Source organism: Crinia signifera, chromosome 7, assembly GCF_055691185.1.
Source record: "Crinia signifera chromosome 7, ASM5569118v1, whole genome shotgun sequence".
NCBI classification, from domain to species: Eukaryota; Metazoa; Chordata; class Amphibia; order Anura; family Myobatrachidae; genus Crinia; species Crinia signifera.
The window spans coordinates 52494594-52515788 of record NC_139223.1 but is presented as its reverse complement, the minus strand read 5'-3'; the positions used below and the strand labels follow the sequence as shown (position 1 = coordinate 52515788).

Sequence of the window (21195 nt, the reverse complement as noted above, 5' to 3'; positions counted from 1 at the left end):
ATACTATGCCACAATCGGTATATTATTTTGAACAGAGTCTGGGTGTACATTATCATACTGTATGATGCATGACGCAGGATTCTGACACCTACACCAGCCTGCACCTGGATGCATGGCACAGCACAGGGGCCTTCTATATCTATAGGCTAAATACTCCTCACCTCTGAGGCGAAGTACCACCGGTGGCCACTAGAGGCCACTCGATGGACTGTATTACTCCTGAACAGAAAATGAAAGCAAAATCATCTGTTTCAAACTTGCTGGATAAGGAGAGAGGGAGCTGTGAAGACAGAGATTGGAGGTAGGAGCAGATAGGGACTAAATGCCCCATACATTAGCCCTAAGGACAAGTCGGACCTGATTGTCCCGGTGCTGGCATGTGGAGGGAGCAGGGGGTCGGTGGATGCCGGCAAGGGGACCAAAGAGCGGGGGGCGGCAGCAGGGGGTGGGGAATGGAGGACGGGTGCACGCGGTTGGAGCTTCGGGTTGGGGGGGGGGGGGGGGCAGCACTTGCAAATCAAAAACAACCTATGAAAATTAGTGGCCAGCAACTGATTGGCTGAGACCTCTGACTGAGGCTTCCTATTCATTTTGTATGGGCTCCAGCCCACGTTCCCCTGCATGCTGCACGGCTGCCTGGTTCCCTCCACAGCCCCCCTGCTCCCTCTGCCCGGCTCTCTGGTAGCCGGCATCCCTCGCCCGCTGCCGTCCCCCACCCAGCTTTGGGCTGCACATAAGATTTAGTAAATCTGACCTCCCGACTCCGATCTTATGCGCACGGGACCGCGCATGGGGTCAGACGGGATGTCTACATGTGCGATTTGGGACGATTTAATGGGCCGATTCATCCGAATTGGGGGAAATCGTGCCCAAATCGCATAGTGTATGGGGGCCTTAAGCCTTCATTTTGATGGGCTTTTAACTAGTCTATGATAACCCTTTCACACTTGCAAAAATATCCCAGGTTTTTGCACATGAACGCGCATCAACCCAGGATTTAGCTCAGTGTGAAAGGGTCTTGAAAGAATATCCCGGGATGAACATGGGTAGATTCTGGAATCGACCTGGGATGCGGTCAGCGTGAATGGGATTTCACGGGATCAGTGTAAATGGGGCTGTCCCAGGTCTATCCCAGGCCTGAGCTCAGTGTGAAAGGGTACATTCCTGGGTTGAGTCCCGGGAAGCATCCGGGAACACATTCCCGGGTATGACTTGGCTCTGCGAGTGTGAAAGGGGTATTATATAGAAGCAGTGATGAGATGGACTACAAAAAAAGAGTGGTAGCAGCGCTAAAATGAAAAAAATGATATATATGGAAAATTGGATGATCTTTAAAGAATAAAGTTTACTGAGTAATACAGAATAATGACATTAGCACATGAACATGTAAACATACAAATTTAAAAATGACATATATAAAAACAAGTGAATGTAGGCCCAAGTCCACAATAGAACAGCAGTGGGAGAGTCCGTTCCTAGTTTGCCCAATAGGGGGGAAGGTGTATAGTTACCGCTCCACAATGTGGTGGTTTTGGGATGTCCTGAAGTCCACGTGGTCGGCCCAAGTTGGCAGAAATAACCGAAGTCCACTGGAGATAGGTCTAGGACAATCAATTGGTGACCCTCAGGTACCTTAAAACATGTGGTGATGAGCGGTAATGTTCCAAGTTGGGGGTGTCCCAAGATAGTAGGGAGGAACGATGGTAGTCCCCTGGGCTGGTCCGGACTGTAATCCAAAATTGAGAGGGTGGCAAGTGGGCAACAGCACTTAGTGACGCGTTTCGCCGCCACAGCAGCTTTATCAAAGGTGGACTACTTCTATATATACACTGTATTTAGTATTCAGATGATGTAATAGTGCAGCTATAATATAGAGGGAAATACCATTATTAGCTATTTTTTGGGATAAATCAGATTCATTGTCAGACTGAAATCATTTTACCTATTAATCCCTTACTTTTGTAGTATTTTCTTGGAATGCACCATTGAATCTTTGGTGCGCTAATTCTAAGAAAATACAAATAACAATAAGTTGGTATAGGTCGGTATGCTTCAGGCACTCTATTATATTCTCCCTCCACGCCATAGTGCAGGCATTCCCAGCCACGGTACTCAAGGCACACCAACAGTCCAGGCTTCAGCACAGATGGTTAAATCAAAATAACTGCGGTACTAATTATGTCACCTGTGGTCAAGTCTGGATACCTCTAAAATCTGCACTGTTGGTACGTGTTGCGGACCGTGGTTGGGAATGCCTGCCACAGTGGATGGTAGGGCATGAAATACCGCCTGTTGGCACGTCAGCTCAAATTTTCGTAAAAACACTCATGTTGACCTTTTCCATGTCCACCTTTTGAACCTGTTGACCTTTTGACCCTGTCGACCTTTGGACGGTTGACCAATAGTGGTCAACCTAGAGTCAATCAATCTGGATATCATAAAATCCACCACTTTGTAAATATAGCCCAGGGTATCTTTAAATTGAACACTTATTTCGGGATGCAGTTGAAATCCCGGCGGGCGAAATCCCAGCGGTGGGAATCCCGACCACCAAAATCCCGTCACTTTGTCCCTCTGTGGATGTCCACGACACCCATAGAGGGAGAATAAATGAGTGTGTCGAGCGTAGCGTGGAGAGCACAGCGAGCCCGCAGAGGCGGGGGTGGGGGCGATGCACGCCCCCCTTGTCGGGATTTTGGCGGTCGGGACTCCAGCATCGGGATTTTGACCGCCAGGATTTCAAACCAATTCCCTTATTTCATATACCCCAAAATACAATAAGTAGCACTATTGCAATTTAACAAATAAAAAGTTATTTCAAGTGTGAAAACAAGTTCTTTCATTTTTGTATATTTCATTGCACAGTTTCTTGGGAAACGAAAACCATTACTGTAAAAGTTCATTATTCTTTGCAGCTGCTGTGTGCACATGTATTTTTCTTAGTAAAGCCCATCAATGTTAGATGACTCTCACTTATCACAAGCTTACAGTGAAATTACCAAATCCTGAAACCTCATTTTACATTATTACTCGCAGAGGTTTTACTTTCAGTTCATTTGTCTTCTACTGATATCATTTCCATTGATTTGGTTCATCATTCGGGTTGTGTATCCTATTTACTGTCTGGAATGAAATAAGTTCTTGTGTCCCCTGTAGATAAACAGAATTGAAAAATATATAAATGTGTAATTGGAAAGAATCATCATCCAAATAACCAAGCAAGTAAAATGTTATTTCCTGATTTATGTTGAAAGATCTACAGAAAAACTCTTAACTCTACATTGATCTGAAATAACTTCTGTGATATCTGCGTGTATACATTTTTCCCGGTACCATCATCTATATCCAGTATATGTCTAGTGCCCATTTGTGTGTCTCTGAAACACTACCATCTGTTGGCAGCGAGTGAAACTACATCTCTTTGTCTCTCACACATGCACAAACACAGAGGCAATCACAAGATGGCCGACTAGCTTTCGAAGCATTGGCTTCGAGTGGGCTTACTAGTATTTCTAGAATTGCTTTAGAAACAATTCACACCTTTATCCATCTAAAAGCTGGGTACACACTGAGATTTTTGCAAATGATATGCACAAAAGCGATATCGTCATGCATATGTTCGAATGCAGCGGTTCTCAAAAGTGGGTCCCAACCTTTTCAGCATGGGGTCGCGACTCCATGTTGCTGACCATCAGATTACTTTTTTGATCTCAGTCAGTGATTCAAGGAGTCTGAAAAATCTGTTGAATTGTCTGTTACGTTTAAGGAGGGGATGGGGGGAGAAGGTAAAGACTAGCACAGACGATTGTAGTATTACTGCAATCTACAGTATGACCAACTATAATGTTAATTTATGACCTCTTAGTGTCCTAACACATTTTTATTTGTTGGTGGTGCTCCCATGAGTCATGGTATAATATACAAAGAGAAAAGGAAACAGATGACTCTCTTTGTTGGGGCACAACTTTTTTTAAAATACTTAAATTTTATTAATATACATTAAAAGATTTTGTATTGGGATTCTCTATCCAACCACCAACACACTTATATTTTATATTGTTTTTTGTAAAAGGGAGGAGAAGGACAGAAAAGGAAAAAAATGTGGAAGAAGAGAATTGATATGGTGACTAATAGACAATCTGTGTATAACAGTATCAGCCGAAAAGTGTATGACGTACCAAGTCAAAAGAATGATTTTAATTTTGGTGGTATTTGTATCAGCTTGGGTCAAACATGTTCTCAATAAAGGGATATCATCCCATGAGGCATAATGATAGCCTGGCTGATTTTTAATTTTTTGAATAAACGTATCAAAGAAAAATAATAAATAAATATATTCAATATGTGAAATTATTTAATATGATGAGTAAAAATATAAATTATTCTTATAATCTGGGACCATAAGAATATGGTGAAATATGTATGATGTTAGGGTAGCTGTCACAGGGGATATGTGTACCAACAGTGTATATTTCTGTGGTACTGGTTGGCTTGGCTTCTCTTAATACAGCGTTTAATACATATTTAAATACGAAGCATCATAATTGCACACACTGTATCTACATTTTAGGGTAAGATAAGAGAATGAAACAAGTTGTTCTCTTTGGTTTCAGATCATTCCTACTGTTCTGCCGTGTATCTCTGGGACAGTGAACGGACAGAATGAGAGGGTGATACCAATTTGAGACCAAAATAATGAGAGCAAATAGAAGGAAGTAAAAATAGGGATCTGCTGTTGTTCTCCTAGTCTCACATGTCACCCCTGTTAGTAAGAAACCAGCGCAGGGGGTCTATTAGTGACTGGAGTCAATGAGAGTCCCTTAGTATAAGATAGATAGATTCCTTATAGATAAGTACATACTCCAATTTAAGTACATCAATGGATTTGTTATACTTTTATCATGCTTTCCCTTATTCTCTATTAAATTCCCTACATAAGTCTCATAGGTCTATAGCTTCCAAATAGCATTCCAATATACCTGCAGTTATAGAGTCTGGGTTCAATACCGACAAAAGTAGGAGGACCTTGATTTAAATATCCATAAGGTTCCCTGCCTAGTTCTCACAAGGCTGTAGCTTTTCAGCAGACTCAAATGTAACTGCAAAGTATGGAGCTAGGATTCAATATAGACAGTAGTGGAGAAGTCGGGCATCACATAAATGCCATGAACTTCAGATCCTTCCACAAAATCGATTAGATTAAGGTCAGGACTATGACTGGGCCATTCCAAAACTTTAAATAATATATTCTTCTGTAACCATCCTTTGGTTGAATTACTGGTGTGATTTGGGTAGTTGGGTCTTGCTGCATGACCCACATTGGATGCAGGCCATGGACAGATATCCTGGCGTTTTACTTTAGCATATTCTGGTATAATTCAGATAGAATTGTCCCATTAATTAATGATTGTCCAGGGCCAGATGCAGCAAAACAGGTACACACCGTGGCACTACAGGGTTTCACAGATGGTATGATGGTTTTATGTCTGGAATGCAGTATTATCCTCCAAACATAACACTTCTCATTTAAACCAGAAAGCTCTATTTTCATCTAATCTGTCCACAAAACATTGTTCCAATAGCCTTCTGTCTCGTGTAGGGGGACCAGGCAGGAAGCAACTTTCTTTTTGGGGAACAGCAGATTTCTCTTTGCAATCCTGCCATGCACACCATGGTTCAGTGTCCTTCTTTTGGTGGCCTCAATAACATTAGCTAATATGAAAAATTAATTTGCTTAGCGTTTACCGCGGGTTCCTTTGTGACCTTGCAAACTATTAGATGCCTTGCTCTAGGTGTGATCTTTGTTGGTTAACCACTCCTGGGAGGGTAATAGTGGTTTGGAATGTGTACAAACTCTTTACAGATGGTTTTGGCTATGAACTAGCATGTACTGTACTAACATGTAGTCAAGAACTAGCCAAATTGCCAGTGTTGTAATCAGAAAACACTGGTTACCAAAGATCTCCCATACACACACCGCTACGTGCGTATTGGTGATCTAGCAAGCCATGTGTGCTGTGCGATCTGACTAGCCTAGAACGCTCAGCACACCAAGTCGCTCCCTGTGTATGAGCCCTTACTCGTGTGTCAGAAGCAGGCAATTCAATGGTGGTGATTTGGACCTTGGACCATAAATCTAAGTAGTATGTGTATGCAATGAATCTTATATAAGAACTCTGCTCCTCCCCTCCATTCGGGGGGGGGGGGGGGGGGGGGGGGGGGGTTGGCACCAACATAACTTACTGCAATAGATGCAATATAAATGAAAATAATCAATAGCGCAACAGGTATAAAAATATTTATTATAAAGCAGATCTATGTACAGCGAGGACAATATCCAGGTTCTACCAGCAAGAACAGGAATGACTGGTAATATCCTAATCAGAAAGCATTGCTCAGATCACCAGACCTGGCAGCTCTTTATCACACCTTTCAGTGTATTAATGCAGTCCGCACTTTTGTCCTTTAATGCAACCGACAGAATGATTGGCTTGTTCTTAGACTCCTGCGACACAAAGCTCACCAGGTTCTTTGCACAGACGTGTATAATAGGCTGTGAGGAAGAAAGAAGAAAAAACACACACGTTTAACAGGCTAGAATAAATCAGGCATATAATAATGGGCAATAATGAGGAGATGGATAATAAAATCTGAATTTCAGCCAACAATGACAATGGCCTTAAAAGGTTTCAGACGTGACGCGTGTTCCATAATAAAATAAATATTTCACATAATCTGTTATTTTTAGAGATGACCCAATATTCATGTGGTTGCAAAGAGGGAAATTAGTGAGTCCCATGACCAATAATAAACTGGGTCATTACAGTGTTACCAATATCCATATCCATTTAAGGCAGATTAGAACCACATAACCTCCAACATTTTACAGCTAGAAGAGGGTACAACTGAAACACCAGAGGCGTGTCTTTACCACCTAGGGGCGTGTCAGCTAGAGGAGGCGTGTCTTTACCAGCCAGGGGCAAGTCAGCTGGAGGAGGCGTGTCTTTACCAGCCAGGGGCAAGTCAGCTGGAGGAGGCGTGTCTTTACCAGCGGGGGCAAGTCAGCTGGAGGAGGCGTGTCTTTACCAGCCAGGGGCAAGTCAGCTAGAGGAGGCGTGTCTTTACCAGCCAGGGGCAAGTCAGCTAGAGGAGGCGTGTCTTTACCAGCCAGGGGCAAGTCAGCTAGAGGAGGCGTGTCTTTACCAGCCAGGGGCGTGTCAGCTAGAGAAGGTGTGTCTTTACCACCCAGGGGCGTGTCAGCTAGAGGAGGCGTGTCTTGCCCCACCAATGGGTAGTGTCTTTTCTTAATCTCATATTCACAACATCATTGAGTCATATCAGCCCTCTGTGCCATGTCATCCCTCATTTTTACCATAGGACTTATTTCTCTGGGATACTGTTGCTAGGTCGACACTATGAAGGTCGACATACATTAGGTCGACCACTAAAGGTCAACAAGGTCGGAAGGTCTATACAAGCATTAGGTTGACAGGAGTTTTTCACAAAAACCCTACTATCTACTAGGGCGTGCGAGGGAGAATATAATAGTCTGCCGAGCGGTAAAAAAAAAAAAAAAGGAAGGTCAAACACTCATGTCGACCTTTTGACTGGCGACCTTCCCAATGTCAACCTAAGCCCTTTGACCTTTAGTGGTCATCCTTCATAGTGTTGACCCCATTACCCGTACCCATTTCTCTCACCTGCTTTGCTGGTGCTGCTGGACTGAGAAGTTCCATGACACAGAAAGATGGGACAGCCGGCGCTGGCCGATTACTATTACACAACAGCATCTCATGACTGGAGCGGTGGCATTAAGTTAGTGCCAGTCAGTGCGCAGCATGCAGGCAGCCACAGAAAGACAGGGGGTGTCCCAGCAGCACTAAGAAATACAGATGCTGCTCCTGTGACCCAGTACAAAAAGGTACTGGGGTGTTTGCCCGTACAGACCATAAAAAAACACTTATTGTAGAGCAGTGGTGTCACACTCATGGCCCTCCAGGTGCTGTGGAACTACACGTTCCAGCATGCCTTGCTACAGTTTTCTTAATCCATTATATAAAATATGTGGCAGGGCATGCTGGGACGTGTAGTTCCACAACAGCTGACGGGCCATGAGTTTGAAACCACTGTTGTAGAGCATGGGACCTCTTGACCTTGTCTGCCACATGCTGGATAAATAGATATCAGTAGTATAGGATAAATGTACAGATGTGTCCACATACATCAAGCCTCTTTGCTTGTTGATTAGCCCTTATAGTCATGCCATGTTGTGACTTGCCATTAAAATATGTCTTATTTGCAAAGCATTGCAGGTAGGATGCACAATCAGCATTTGCTGATTAAATAGATATATGGTATGCCTAAAGTCTATGTGCGACTGCGACTAGATTTGCATATGAATGCTATAATACAATATTTTCCACTTTGTATCTACATACGGAATGCTAGGTTACAGTGTTTTCATATGCACGTACAGCTGCAGTCACAGAGAACATAGGCATGCCCCATATCAATTAGTCTGCTTGTATGTTTTTGCATAGTTATGTGAAAAAGCAGGCTTGTGCTGGCCGAGTCGCACAGGTGCTGGCCCAAGCACCCCGCTGATCAGACACTGACTTTGGCGTGCGAATTCACAATCTGTTCGATTACCGAATGATTGCATGTGCATATGGCTAGTAGCGTGCATACGCAAGCCAAAATTGCGACAAATAGTGAAAGGATCGAATCACAATTTTGTCGCAATTTGACAGACAGCAAGTCGGCATTTGGGGGGTGGTAACTGGCTGTTTTCTGGAAGTGTCAGAAAAACGCAGGTGCGCCCAGGTGTTTTAAGGGAGGGTGTGTGACATCAGCGCCGGCCTTGCTCAGCTGGTGTCTGTCGCAGAGTGTTGGAAGGGTCAAACACTCACATTCACACAGACAGGATAAAAATCACTTGATGGTTTGTAAATTGGGTGCGTATGTGCGACAGGATACGGATAGCGAAATTTTCACAATGGATGTGCACAGGGCGGGGCTTCTGTCTGACTAGGTGGCGGCTAACTACTAACAGTCATCTACACATTTTCAGATGAGCGATCAGGTCTGAATCAGACCCAATGGACACTAATTAATTTAAGTGGTCAAGCAATAATGCCAATCTCACAGTTGATGATGATGATGCGTAGATATGGTCCAGAATGGTTCATTTAGTTCTATACCTTTACGCTCCATTAGGACACTGGTCCCAAGGTGCCCACACTCTAAAAAGATCTGTGATCTTAATTTTTATCTTAAGATTTCATTTGGACTCCCCGTCAGTCGGGTGCTGGATAGGATCCCGACAGGCATTCTCCCGACTGTCAAAACACAGACAGCCGGGTTCCCGACGGCCGTCGGCTATTTTCTCTTGTGGGGGTCCACGACCCCCATAGAGGGAGAATAGAATAGGTGGTGCCTGCAGCGTGGCGAGCGCAGCAAGCCCGCAAGGGGCTTTGTTGTGCTTGCCATGCTGTCTGGGTCCGGCCAGTCGGGATAATGACTGTCGGGATCCCGACTGTCGGACCCCTATACCACACCGCGTCAGTCCTGGACAAAAGGTTTTGTAAAAAGAGTACACGTTGCCGGTCAGCACATCCCAGCACACAGCACAAAGTCTGTGCTGTCCGTACTATTTGAATTAGATGCACACGGTGCTTTTGCACATCGCATGTGTTTTGAACCAGATGTGATGCGATCTAATTTAAAACAAACAATGTACATTGCACGGTGTATGGGCACCTTAATGTTAATATTTCAGAAAAATTTGAACCCCTTCATTGGTATGCCTGGACATTTTCCAGGCTGATCTGCGCTTCTGGCGCAGGATCCCACGGAAGATTTCCGTGCATGCCACTGACATGTAGGTGTGCACCATCATCGTCGTCACTCCCCCACACACACGCCACTACCCTGCTGATCGCCGAACGCGCCAAAATCTCCCCAATCCCTGAGCACACAAGTATGTTGGAATACCCGACCACCAAAACAGCCGAGCGTCCAAACATGTCTGAACGCGTCCAATTGCACAAATACCGGAGCGTTCAAACGCGCCCGAACACCCGAATCAATGAGCTTCTGAACTCACTAGACCGTGCGGGAAGGCACCCGAATCCCTGAGCGTCCTAACTCGCCAATGCAGCCGCACGCTCCGGAACGCACCCGAATGACTGAGCGTCCCAACTCCCAAATACCCGAACGCACAAATTCCCAAGTCCCACAGATCGTTAGCTGCATCTTCTGATGATCTTCCCTGCAGCATGTAAGATCAAAAAGATACAGCTAAAGATCCGCGGGAGTGAGCATTGAATTGTGCTCGTTCACATATGCAAACAATTTGCATTAAAATCTTCTGATTGGTCGAAAATTGACCAATTGGACATAAAAAAATTGCATGTGGGCACCTTTACACTTACAAACCCATATAAGAACAGGAGGAAAGTGATAGACCACCTGAAGGAAAACATTGCAACAGCACATAAACTAAAGCTTGCATTTTATTATGTAACATGGGGAAACCACAAAACTCTGCGCTTGGAATATAAGTGATGGATGGAGGTTCCGATCCAAGGTGAGTACTATTGTTACAGTATCGTGGGCTTACCTCATCACATCCGAGCAGGACTTTGGTAGTCAACATGGGCTTCCCGAGGTCTCCAGACACCACGTTGGGGGTGACAGACACCAGAGTCCCCATTTTCCCATACTGGGTCACTACGACCATAATGTGGTCGCTGAACGCAGAACAGACCACTTGGGTGACGATTCCATTGATCACTTCCTCGGCTTGCTTAGAGACCACCGCTGGCTTTACGTCCATAGTTTATGCGTTCGTTCTGTTTCATGAGAAGATCACAGAAGGAAAGAAGGTTCAGTTCTGCCCAAGACTAAATCTATGCGATGAGCCTGAATAAGAACTGCCTGCGAAGCACAGAATAAACACGGTTCCCTCTGACATATTATTCTCATGTGCAATGTTCATGGATGCAGTTTGACTAATGGTTCATATGAGCTGTACAATAGCTACATAGTCTGTACAAACAGGCGTGTGTAAGGAATGAGGCCAAGTAGCATATATATGAAGTGTATGTGGCCTTGTATTGAAACTGGTTTGCTTCGTCACACCGTTTGGATTCAGGCAGATACCTTATAGCAGACCTGACAAAAAGGTAGATCAGCCGGGTGTCTTCGCAATGATAATGTGCGCAACTAGTCGGTCACGTACACAATTACTGCCCTGCCATAGAATGCTTCCACTAGTTGGCTGGGCAGTGTTTGTCTGTAAAATATAATTATATATGTCGAGTTTTTCTACCAATTGGGCTACTTGTCCTACACCAGATGTGGGTCCTTTATCAGTCCTCACTCCTTATAGTGTCCAGGAAACTCCCCTGCATACAGCAGGAGAGACAGATGATGTCACTGCGTCCCCTCATTCCTACCGCTAGCGCTATATGAAGGAGACTAGGGAAGGCGGGCTAAGTGATTCACTCACTACCCAGTGATGTGGGAGGTGCAGTGACAGGTGTAGCGGCTCTGGGCAGTCAGGCAATTCACAGTCAGTCACAGAGTGCTAAGACCGCGCAAAGTGATCCCCCCGTGCACACTTATGAACCCGGCACTCTCACCAATTAGAACTAGGCGGAAGTGCCCGATGGGAAGATCATGTGATGCTGAAGTCGGCTGTGTCAGTCACATCTTTCCATCAGGGATCAGGGTAGTGAGCGAATACTGGGCAGCAGGTGTCTATTGCCGGCCAGACTGCTCAAAAATGTAACCCTGGGAAGAACAGTAGATCTCGGGGCATCTGCTGGTAGATCATGACCAAAAATACACTTGAACTGACATCTGGGACTAAAAAAAGCCCATTTAAAAAATAAATAAATAAATATGGCAAAAGCAACACTTCTAGAAGTGCCTCATTGAGAGAGGCTGCTGTGATTGGACAGCAGGGCGGGGTGTGTGTGTGTGGGTTGGGTGTTGTTCGCAGAAGTGGCAGTGCCTCTGTGTGCACAGCCACCACTGCATGTCACTGGCTCCTCACAGCGCCAAGTACATCCTGAGCGGCTCCTGGACGTAGTGTGTGGGGTTTAATTGTCGGATATGGTTGGTACAGAGGCTGTCAGGTGATGCTGCTGGAGCACAGCCACCTCCTGCAGTGTAAATATGCCACCCAAGTACATGGTTCCATGCTGGTGTCCCTGTTATCAGCTGATGAATGACTAATAGGTCCTATAACCATGCCAATTTGTCTTTTACAGAAGGCATAGTACAATGTACTGTACTACCTGGCAAGTACACAACTCCCCCCTCATTTATTTATGTTTTTCAATAAAACAATCGCTTGTATTCTTGTGCAGAGTGTATAGTATATGACAAGTTTACTGTATGGGGGGGATGTAAGAGGTTGCAAATTGAAAGCAACTGTGTGTGTTTGTTTGTGTGTGTGTGTGTGTGTTGTGTGTATGTAAGAGCAATCGGCAAAACAAAACCTGTTGTGTGAAGCAAAAATATGCAGTCACCATCTCGCGTCCGCAGAATAGCAAAAGAAAATTGCACAACTAACAAATATCAGTATATGGGCCAGCTCTGTGTCAGGCCCATTGACAATGGTAGATCTCTGCTAATCACGTGAAATGAAAGTAGGTCCCAGGTCACCAAAGTCTGGCCAGCCATGTCTTATAGTGTTCTACTTGTCACCATGCATATGTTACATCCAAAACAAAAGGGAATAGAAAGTATCTGCAGCACTCATAGGGGACAACTGTTCCCAAAGCATCAGGGAGCTTTACTGGAATAGAACTGTGAGGTCACATTGGATCGGAGAGGAGAGACCTAAGAAAGAGATACAAGTCTATCTAAATGAAGACGCACAAATAAGATTATAGTTCAGACTCTAACTTTGGCAAACAGAAAGCGGTAGGGATCGGTGGCTTGTCCAATGAATGATAGATAACCTTCATGGTGTGGAGGCATCTATGTGGAAACCATTGATAGTTTTGCACAGTGATGGTCACATCAGCTTTTATATTGAGTGAGCTGTGTGGGTCAATAGGAGCTCTGTGCCATGATCCAACCCCTTGGAGGAATAAAATGTTTGGAGCTCTGTATCAGGGATGGCGGTAAACCACATGGTTCTCCCCCATTGATGTAAAAGTAGTCACCATTGGTCATAGATCATCGATGCAGCATGGCCGTCGCTCCCTGCATCGGTTAGTGTGTATGCTCCCCCCACAGTTCTGAAACTATAGGGTGCCTTGTGTAGAAGTGTGTACATAGGTTATAGGGCAGATGATATAGGCTAAGTGGTTCTTATCTGCCAACAAAGTTCTGTCTAACGTTGACATAATGTAATGGACACTAAATATGAACTGTAAAGAGGCCTACACACGGGGGTACAGTGCTGAGCAATGTAGATCGCTCAGCCCTGTACAGCGATGTGCCAGGGGCCATAGCAGCGCATGTGCTGCACATCGCTACGGCCCCTACACCAGGCATGTCCAAACTGTGGCCCTCCAGCTGTTGTGAAACTACACATCCCAGCCAGGGCCGGATTAACATTGGGCCTGATGGAGCTGCAACTCCAGGCCCAGCCTCCAAAAACAGGCCCACAGCCTGTTTTTTTTTCTACTCCTTCCAGTATCTGTGGCCCCGTCCCCTCTGACATTACCACTCGAGAGACCACCTCCTTCCGCCAGCTGTGGCGCCAGTCAATCAAAAATCTGCATAGGACAGGGATGGTGGCACAGATTTCCTAGCCCTCCCTGCACCACATACACACAGCGCTAGTCTGCCTACTAGCCGGGTTCCTAGCATTGGTATTCTGTGTGGTGAAGCAGCGCCATTGATGGTCCTGTTTGCCTCACCTGTCATACACTAGTTACTCCAGAGTTTTGATGAAATTATTAGATGTATTTTTCTTATTTTTATAGTCAAAACACCTAACTGAACATCACTGGTTTAAGGTTGGTGTGTAGATATGCCCTCTATGATGCTGGCCACACCCCCTCCACACTGGTCAAATCCTAATTTCAGTAACCACACTCCCACCATTCTGGTCACATCCGCTGTAGGGATGGCCAAAGTGCAACTGGCCATCGATAGTGTAAAACTAGGCAATGGGTGACCATCAATTTTTACATATCGATGGTCATCTATTATGTTTGAGTGATTGGCCTGCGGGCCAAATCAAAACACGCTGGCAGAGCTTCACGAGTGTTTGAGCTATGCTCCGTGTCCCGGCACTTTGAAGAACAAAAAGAAAAACAATCGGTTTTGCTATGCCATCGATGTAGGGAAACCATCTTGTTTCCCCCCATCGATGGCAAAAGTATTCGGCATCAGCCATAAACCATCGATGATTTCAAATCATCGATGGTCATTCCACTGCAGCGGCCACAATAGGCCCTGCAGAACTCATCTCCAGGCCCATGAGGTCCTTAATCTGGCACTGATCCCATAGTTTTAGCATTCCCTAATAGCAAAACGGTCAAGGCATGATGGGACTTGTAGGGTCACAACAGCTGAAGGGCCATAGTTTGGACATGACTGCCCTACACACTGAAAAACGTAGGGGCATTTTCTAAGAGATCTAGTCAGATTGCTTAGAAAATGCCCTGAAATCGCCCTGTGTGTAGACCCATTACCGATCCCTGCATTCGTTTGACTGCACTTCATAATAATACTAATAATGACCAATCAAACCAACTAGGACAAATTGCAGAGTCAGACCCACAATATATCATATGTGCTGCTATGAATCATAGGCTCTCTAACCTATATGGGACACACACTGTGACACCACAGATCTTGGGTCAGGTCACGCACACACGTGTTACATGCCAGGCCCCGGGCCCAACGTGGCGTCAGAAGCGAGCCCAGCTCACGGCTTCGTACATCACCTGCTGTCCCGCCTTTCTGACGCCGCCGCCGCCGCCGCCGCCGCCGGTCGCGGGTCCCTCCTAGGCTCGGCCTCTGGACAGTGGGTACTGCCTGCAGCTCACCAGGTAAAGCGGAAGCTAAAGGACTACAATTCCCAGAAACCTCCACGTTGAGCATTCAACACGCGCTTTATTGACAACGTGTCAGAGAAAACATTTGGTGCCTCCCTCTGTAATGTATGTGGCTCTGCTGCCATCTGCTGGCAGAGGAAGGAAGAACTGAGTATGGACCCACCAGCCTGCATCTTGTTTGTGTCAGTTTACAGGAGGCTAGTTACAGTTTCCAGAGGGTGCATCACCTCCAACCTTACAGCCAGGGCTATTTTTGTGCAGGCTCCAGCAGGAACTGAGGCCCTTATTCTAGTTCACTCTTTCAGACAAAATATTTCTTAGATGGACAAAACCATGTGCACTGCAGGTGAGGCAGGTGTTACTTGTGCAGAGATAATTAGATTTGGGTGGGGTTTTACACCTGCCTCACCTGCAGTGCACATGGTTTTGTCCATCTGAGAAATATTTTGTCTGAAAGAGTGAATTAGAATAAGGGCCTCAGTTCCTGCTGGAGCCTGCACAAAAATAGCCCTGCTTACAGCTCTATGTTTAGTCAAGCAGTGATGTACGATTATGTTTTATCTGCAGCTGGAGATCCCTTACAGGTGTTTTATTTGTGGCGTGAATAAATGTAAATCCATGTAAATGTAAATACAGTATGTGCTCTGCACAAATAAAGGATGTAGGTTGGTGACTGCACATCACACAGTGTAGTTGAGTAACACAGGATTTTCTTGAATAAATAGACAATTTAATTGATGGATAATGCAACAAGGGGTATGCTCAAGGGCAGAATACAGCATGGTCAGTCCCTAGGGCAATATTTTGGGGAGTGCTCAAAAATTATGGTCAAAATAGGGATTTGGGGGGTCATTCTGATCTGGTTTGTAATTGCACCGGGACTGATGTTTGCTCTCTGCGCATGTTCACATGTGCAGGGCTGCTGTGTGGATGCCTTCCGCCACTTGCATAGTCACTGAGGCATTCGCACAGGGGGAGCGGATCGAGGCGGGCAGGGGGCATGCGAATGGGGATGCCCTGCGTTTCCTGGGCGTAACCACGAAACCGCTGGGTGCGCCCACGAAAACTCTGTGTGTCCCCATGTGAATGCAGGCGGGCAGCTGCGACTTAGCGACTTGACGAAGTCGTGTGACGAAACGCGTTGGTCTCCAGACATACGAGATCTTTGTATGATGGTCCGTCTCGTTGTTGCTGTGTGGAGAACGCCGCCGCCGTCGCCCCTGTGCCGGATTCGCTGGAGTTTCATCTAGTCCCCGCGTCACTGTGTGCTTTGTGAGCGGTGAATATCCCACATGCCGACTATTTTTTACTGATATGTATGTGAGCTTATACACTATTTAGTAAACTTGTCTTATATTCTGCTCACGTTTGCGCTCCTTCTTATCTCTTTGTTACATGTTCTCTGGTGTTGAGGCTGAGACAGGCCTCATTGGAGTGAGCTGCACTACATTATATGAGACAGATACCTATCTGAAATCCTGAGTTTGCGCAGATTCCTATTTTGTATATATATTTATATATCAGGGTTGCCTACCCTCCCGGAATGTCCGGGAGGTTCCCGAAAATCGGGTCCTCCTCCCGGTCCCCCGGAAATGTAGGCAACCCTCCCGGATTCTGGGCGACCCCTACACCACCCCCCGATTGCAGCGTGTTCCCCCTTACCTCTGGGCTTAAATGCGGCAATCCAAAGGGTCTCAGAGGAGGGGGCGGAGCTAAAATATCCACAATCGCCGTCATTTTAGCCCCACCCCCTCCACAGAGATCCGAGAATTGGGGGTTTTACATACTGGGGGCGGGGCTTAATGATGTAACGCTCAAGCCCCGCCCCCGAACTGCAACTGGAAGTCTCCTCTCCGGGCTTCTCCCGGAGAGGAGACAGAAAAAGTCGGCAACCCTGATATATATATATATATATATATATAGGGGGACGATTTTCAAATAATTGAAGACAGGAGGCGGCACTCAAAAAAACGTGGATAACTTGTATTCAAAACATAATAGTGAAAAAAACTGTCAGTTTTGTATGGTCAACGGTTTCGGAGCTGACGCGTGTGGACGGACGCTACCCTGTTTTTTAACATGTTTTTTAACATGTTTTTATCGCTTTTTCACTTGATTATATTCACTTTAAATTGTACCAGTCACTCACTAAGATGCGCATTCCCTATATGGGTTAAAGCGCTCGTAATATAACACTGATTCCTCACTGCTTCCGTCCACACGCAGGGACGGACGCTACCCTGGTCACCATGACAACAAACTGATGTCTGCAGCCAGGTGATCGTGCACGCTGTAATCAGCCGTCTCCCGCGCTCAACACTGCTGTGGCATCACGTAAGTGCTCTCCTATATAAATGCACTGTGTTACTACAATCTGTTTTTCTGTTTTGCACTTCACTTATGCGTTTTCTGTGTTTTGAGTTGCTATGTCAGTGGTCTTGAGGAACCTACTACCTCATAAGTTAAGGATTTTTATATCTAAACCTTTTTTATATATATCTAAACCGTTCTTATATATAGTTCCTCCAATTTTTAGATATATGTGTCATTTTTTTTATCTAATTCCCCCCACTATTATACATTTTTTATATACTTTTATACCTGTACTATTGTCCTTTTAGTATACAATTGATATGTCCATTTATGCATAATTGTCCTTTTGCATCATTGTCTTATCCTTTTATTGTCATCCCAATAAATACTTTTTATATATATCTTTTAAAACCACAATAATTGGTCGCCAATATCTTTTTACATTGTTCTCCATAAACCTATAAGTAACGTACTATTACTTTTACTAAGAGATAGGCTGACACCTTCATAACATAAGGGAATATTATTGTGAGTCACCTTAATTCAGCACAAGTGGCGCCTCTTTTCCAAAACAAATATATATATATATATATATATATATATATATATATGTGTGTACATCCCTGTAGACTCTGACAAAGCTTTAGTGCAGGGCTTAGCTCGCTTCGGTCTGCCAGGGCTTCTCATCCAGTGTCTGGACTATGGACAGAGTGTGCGATTGGTAACAACATATGTATGAGTTGTGTGGTAAACAGCCCACAGAGTTATTATGCTTAGTACGAGCATTCCCTTATTGTCGAACCCTTTAAGTGACAATCTCGCTCCTTCTTCTTTTCTTAACACTATCTATTTATCTATCTATCTATCTATCTATCTATCTGTCTATCTATCTGTATAGGTGTATATACAGGGGCAGATCCATAATAAAATGGGCCCCATGATAGGGTCGAGCCACCAGATGCCGCCCGCCGAATGCTGGTATGCCCGGCCCCGGTATGCCCGCAGGCTGTGGATCAACACCCACATCATTCAATGGTCGTCCTCTATCGAAGGTTACTCTCAGGTAACCTTAGATATGCGTGGCCATTTGGCAGGAAGTAGGCGGACAGCGGACATCCAGTGATGCACCCACATCGAATCCCAAGGGAATCCTGGGCGTTCCCATCTGCCACCGCCTCCCCATTCTCCCCGCCCGCTGTCTTGGGTGCGTGCACCCAATGAATAGACTGTTCACCGTGGCTGCACGCACCCGGCGTATGCACACGTGCAGAAATGCGGCTGCACATACAGCCCCCATGTGAATGCATGTGGTGCAAAGCGACCTGAGTAAGGTCCATGGTCTCACAGGACATACATACCACACATGTAGGTTGTTAGGATTTGGAGAGATAGAGGGTGTGAGAGAGGGAAAGATAGAGGGGGAGAGAGAGGAGGGATGTAGAGGAAGAGAGGGTGTGAGAGATGGAAAGATAGAGGGAGAACCAGCGGGGGAGCGAGTATGAGGGGTAGAGAGCGAGTAGAGGTGGGGGTGGGGGGGGGGGGAGTAGAGGGAGGAGAGTAGAGGGAGGTACGGGGGGAGAGAGAGTTGAGGGAGGTAGAGGGGGTGAGGGAGTTGAGGGAGGTAGAGGGGTGAGGGAGTTGAGGGAGGTAGAGGGGTGAGGGAGTTGAGGGAGGTAGAGGGGTGAGGGAGTTGAGGGAGGTAGAGGGGTGAGGGAGTTGAGGGAGATAGAGGGGGTGAGAGAGTTGAGGGAGAGAGAGTAGAGGGAGGTAGAGGGGGAGAGAGAGAGTATGCTGCTTCTGAACAGCTGACCTTTCTTGCTGATGTGGCCAGGTTTGACACGGGTTTACATGCCTGTTGTCAGGGGGCTACATCTTGTTGCCTGGGGGTTGTGTCCTCCTTGCCACAGGTTTCATGCTTGTTGCCTCAGGGTTGGGGGGGGGGGGGGGGGGTGTGAAATGCAGGTTGCCAGTGGGTTACATGCTCTTTACCATGGGTTTCATGCTACTTGCCAAGTTGCCAGTGATTTCATGCTGCTTGCCAGGAGGGGGTTAAATGATCTTTGCCATGGGGGACTTACTTGCTTGTTGCCCAGGTGGACTTACTTGATCATTGCCCTGGGGGACTTACATGTTCCTTGCCCCGGGGGATTTACATGCTCCTTGCCCAGGGGTGCGCACTGCAGTAAGGGTCACATGCTGTATGCAGAGGGGTGTGCATACTCCACACCAGCGCTCGCGGAATCTGCACTTCCAGGTAGCATTGGGCGCTCTACGCACTGGCTGCTTGCAGATGCTAGAGATGCGGGCGCACCTCCAGCGTCTGTCCCTTCCTCTGCATCCCCACCTGCTACCTGCCTCTAACAGGAGGCTTCATTGTGCAGCAGGGGTGGCAGGCAGCCCACCGCTGATTATGTGTGCAGCTCGGCTGGTGTGATTAGTAGAGCGGACTGGGCCCTCCCCTCTCTTCAGAGAGGCAGGACCCAGGACAAGTGTACCCCTGGCACCCCTAATAACGACCCTGCCAGCTTCTGTCCCACGCGGCCACTCCCAGAATGCTTAGAGAGAGCAAGACTTGGTGGCATGGCTATACCCACATATAAAACCATTGCTTTTGAAGACTGGGGGGGGGGGGGGGGGATGTAATAGGATGAGAGAATCAGAAAGTGATAGATTTGGTAAGAAATCTTCAAATTATAAAGCAGCAATTATTTACACTGCAAAATAAAACTGGTATAGCAGTGTAAATGATTGCCGCCTTTAAAAAACTGGAGATTTCTTACCATATCTCTCACTTTTTGATTCTCTCATCCTATTACATTTGCCATGTGTGTGTGTGTGTCAAATTTCAATGGTGGGTATTACACTGCCTTGTTGGCTGGCTTTGGTCCCCACCCAGTGGTGTAGCTAGATGCCATGATTCCCAGAGCAAGGGTATGTTCCGCGCCCCCCCCCCCCCCCTGGTCATGAATTGGGAGCGTGGCTAACATGTGGTGGCATGTTACATTTGAAAATAAAAAATCTTTGAAATACACATAGGACATTTAGGGGCCCATTTATCATTTAATATTTGCGGCTAAATCCGCAAAAACACAGATTTTCAGGAGTTAGCCACAAATATGAAGTATAACCTGAATGTATCAGGAGTGACCGCAGCAGGAATCTGCCACAATCCCTCCTGCACCGCATCCCCCATAGGTTACGCTGGGGGATGCAAAGCTGCCCGATGTATCAACATTGGACTGCATCGCTTTGGGTCCCTAGGCTGCCGCCATTCTGAGTTGGCGGTAGCCTATTGTAGCCGGGGCAGTGCAGTTAGTGGGGGATCAGCACTGACCATATATGTGCACACCCCCCGGCATATGGCTGAGCGCATCGCAGGGATGGGTTCCTTTTGGAGCCCTGTCCCTGCAAGTGCAGGATGATACATCCCCGAGATATACACATATTACAATGCGGTAATATTCTGCCCAGATTGCATTGTATAGGCGATCCCTAATAAATGGGACCCTTAATATAAATGTACTTATTTATTATAGAAGTAATTTATATTGTTATTAATTATATAAATACCCAACACCCACTTTCCCATTACATATAGATTTATTTAGTGACACCCCCACCAACCCCCGCCCCCCCATCAATGATTACTATTATTAAATGGCCAATTTGTGTCTATAAAACTAACCTTTCTGCCAGCCTCAGGCAGGCAGCAGCACTGTATAACGTTACCCGGCTCCCTCTCTCTCCTAACCCCCCTTAAGCACATCGTGCACTTGGGAGTGCTGAGGGAGGGGGAGTACAGGGAGCCTGGGAGGGAGTGCACTGATAGCTTCACAGCAGAAGGCGGGGGGCG

The 21195-nt window shown here is 46.1% G+C and overlaps 1 protein-coding gene across 3 annotated transcripts; it reads right to left on the bottom strand.

Moving 5' to 3' along the window:
- Nucleotides 1–1325: 1325 nt before the first annotated feature.
- PSMG3 (proteasome assembly chaperone 3) lies at nt 1326–15097 on the bottom strand. Of its 3 annotated transcripts, none has more exons than XM_083153066.1 (4): nt 14919–15097; nt 10622–10853; nt 6430–6553; nt 1326–3150 (listed from the first exon to the last, which is right to left on the bottom strand). In XM_083153066.1, the coding sequence occupies exons 2-4, from the start codon at nt 10835–10837 to the stop codon at nt 3113–3115; spliced, it is 378 nt and encodes a 125-aa protein (XP_083009192.1). In that variant the 5' UTR covers nt 10838–10853; nt 14919–15097; the 3' UTR covers nt 1326–3112. The 3 variants fall into 3 exon arrangements, with proteins under 3 accessions (XP_083009192.1, XP_083009193.1, XP_083009194.1); XM_083153067.1 differs by having other exon boundaries at nt 14794–14932; XM_083153068.1 differs by lacking the exon at nt 1326–3150 and having other exon boundaries at nt 6284–6553; nt 14919–15092.
- Nucleotides 15098–21195: the final 6098 nt, after the last annotated feature.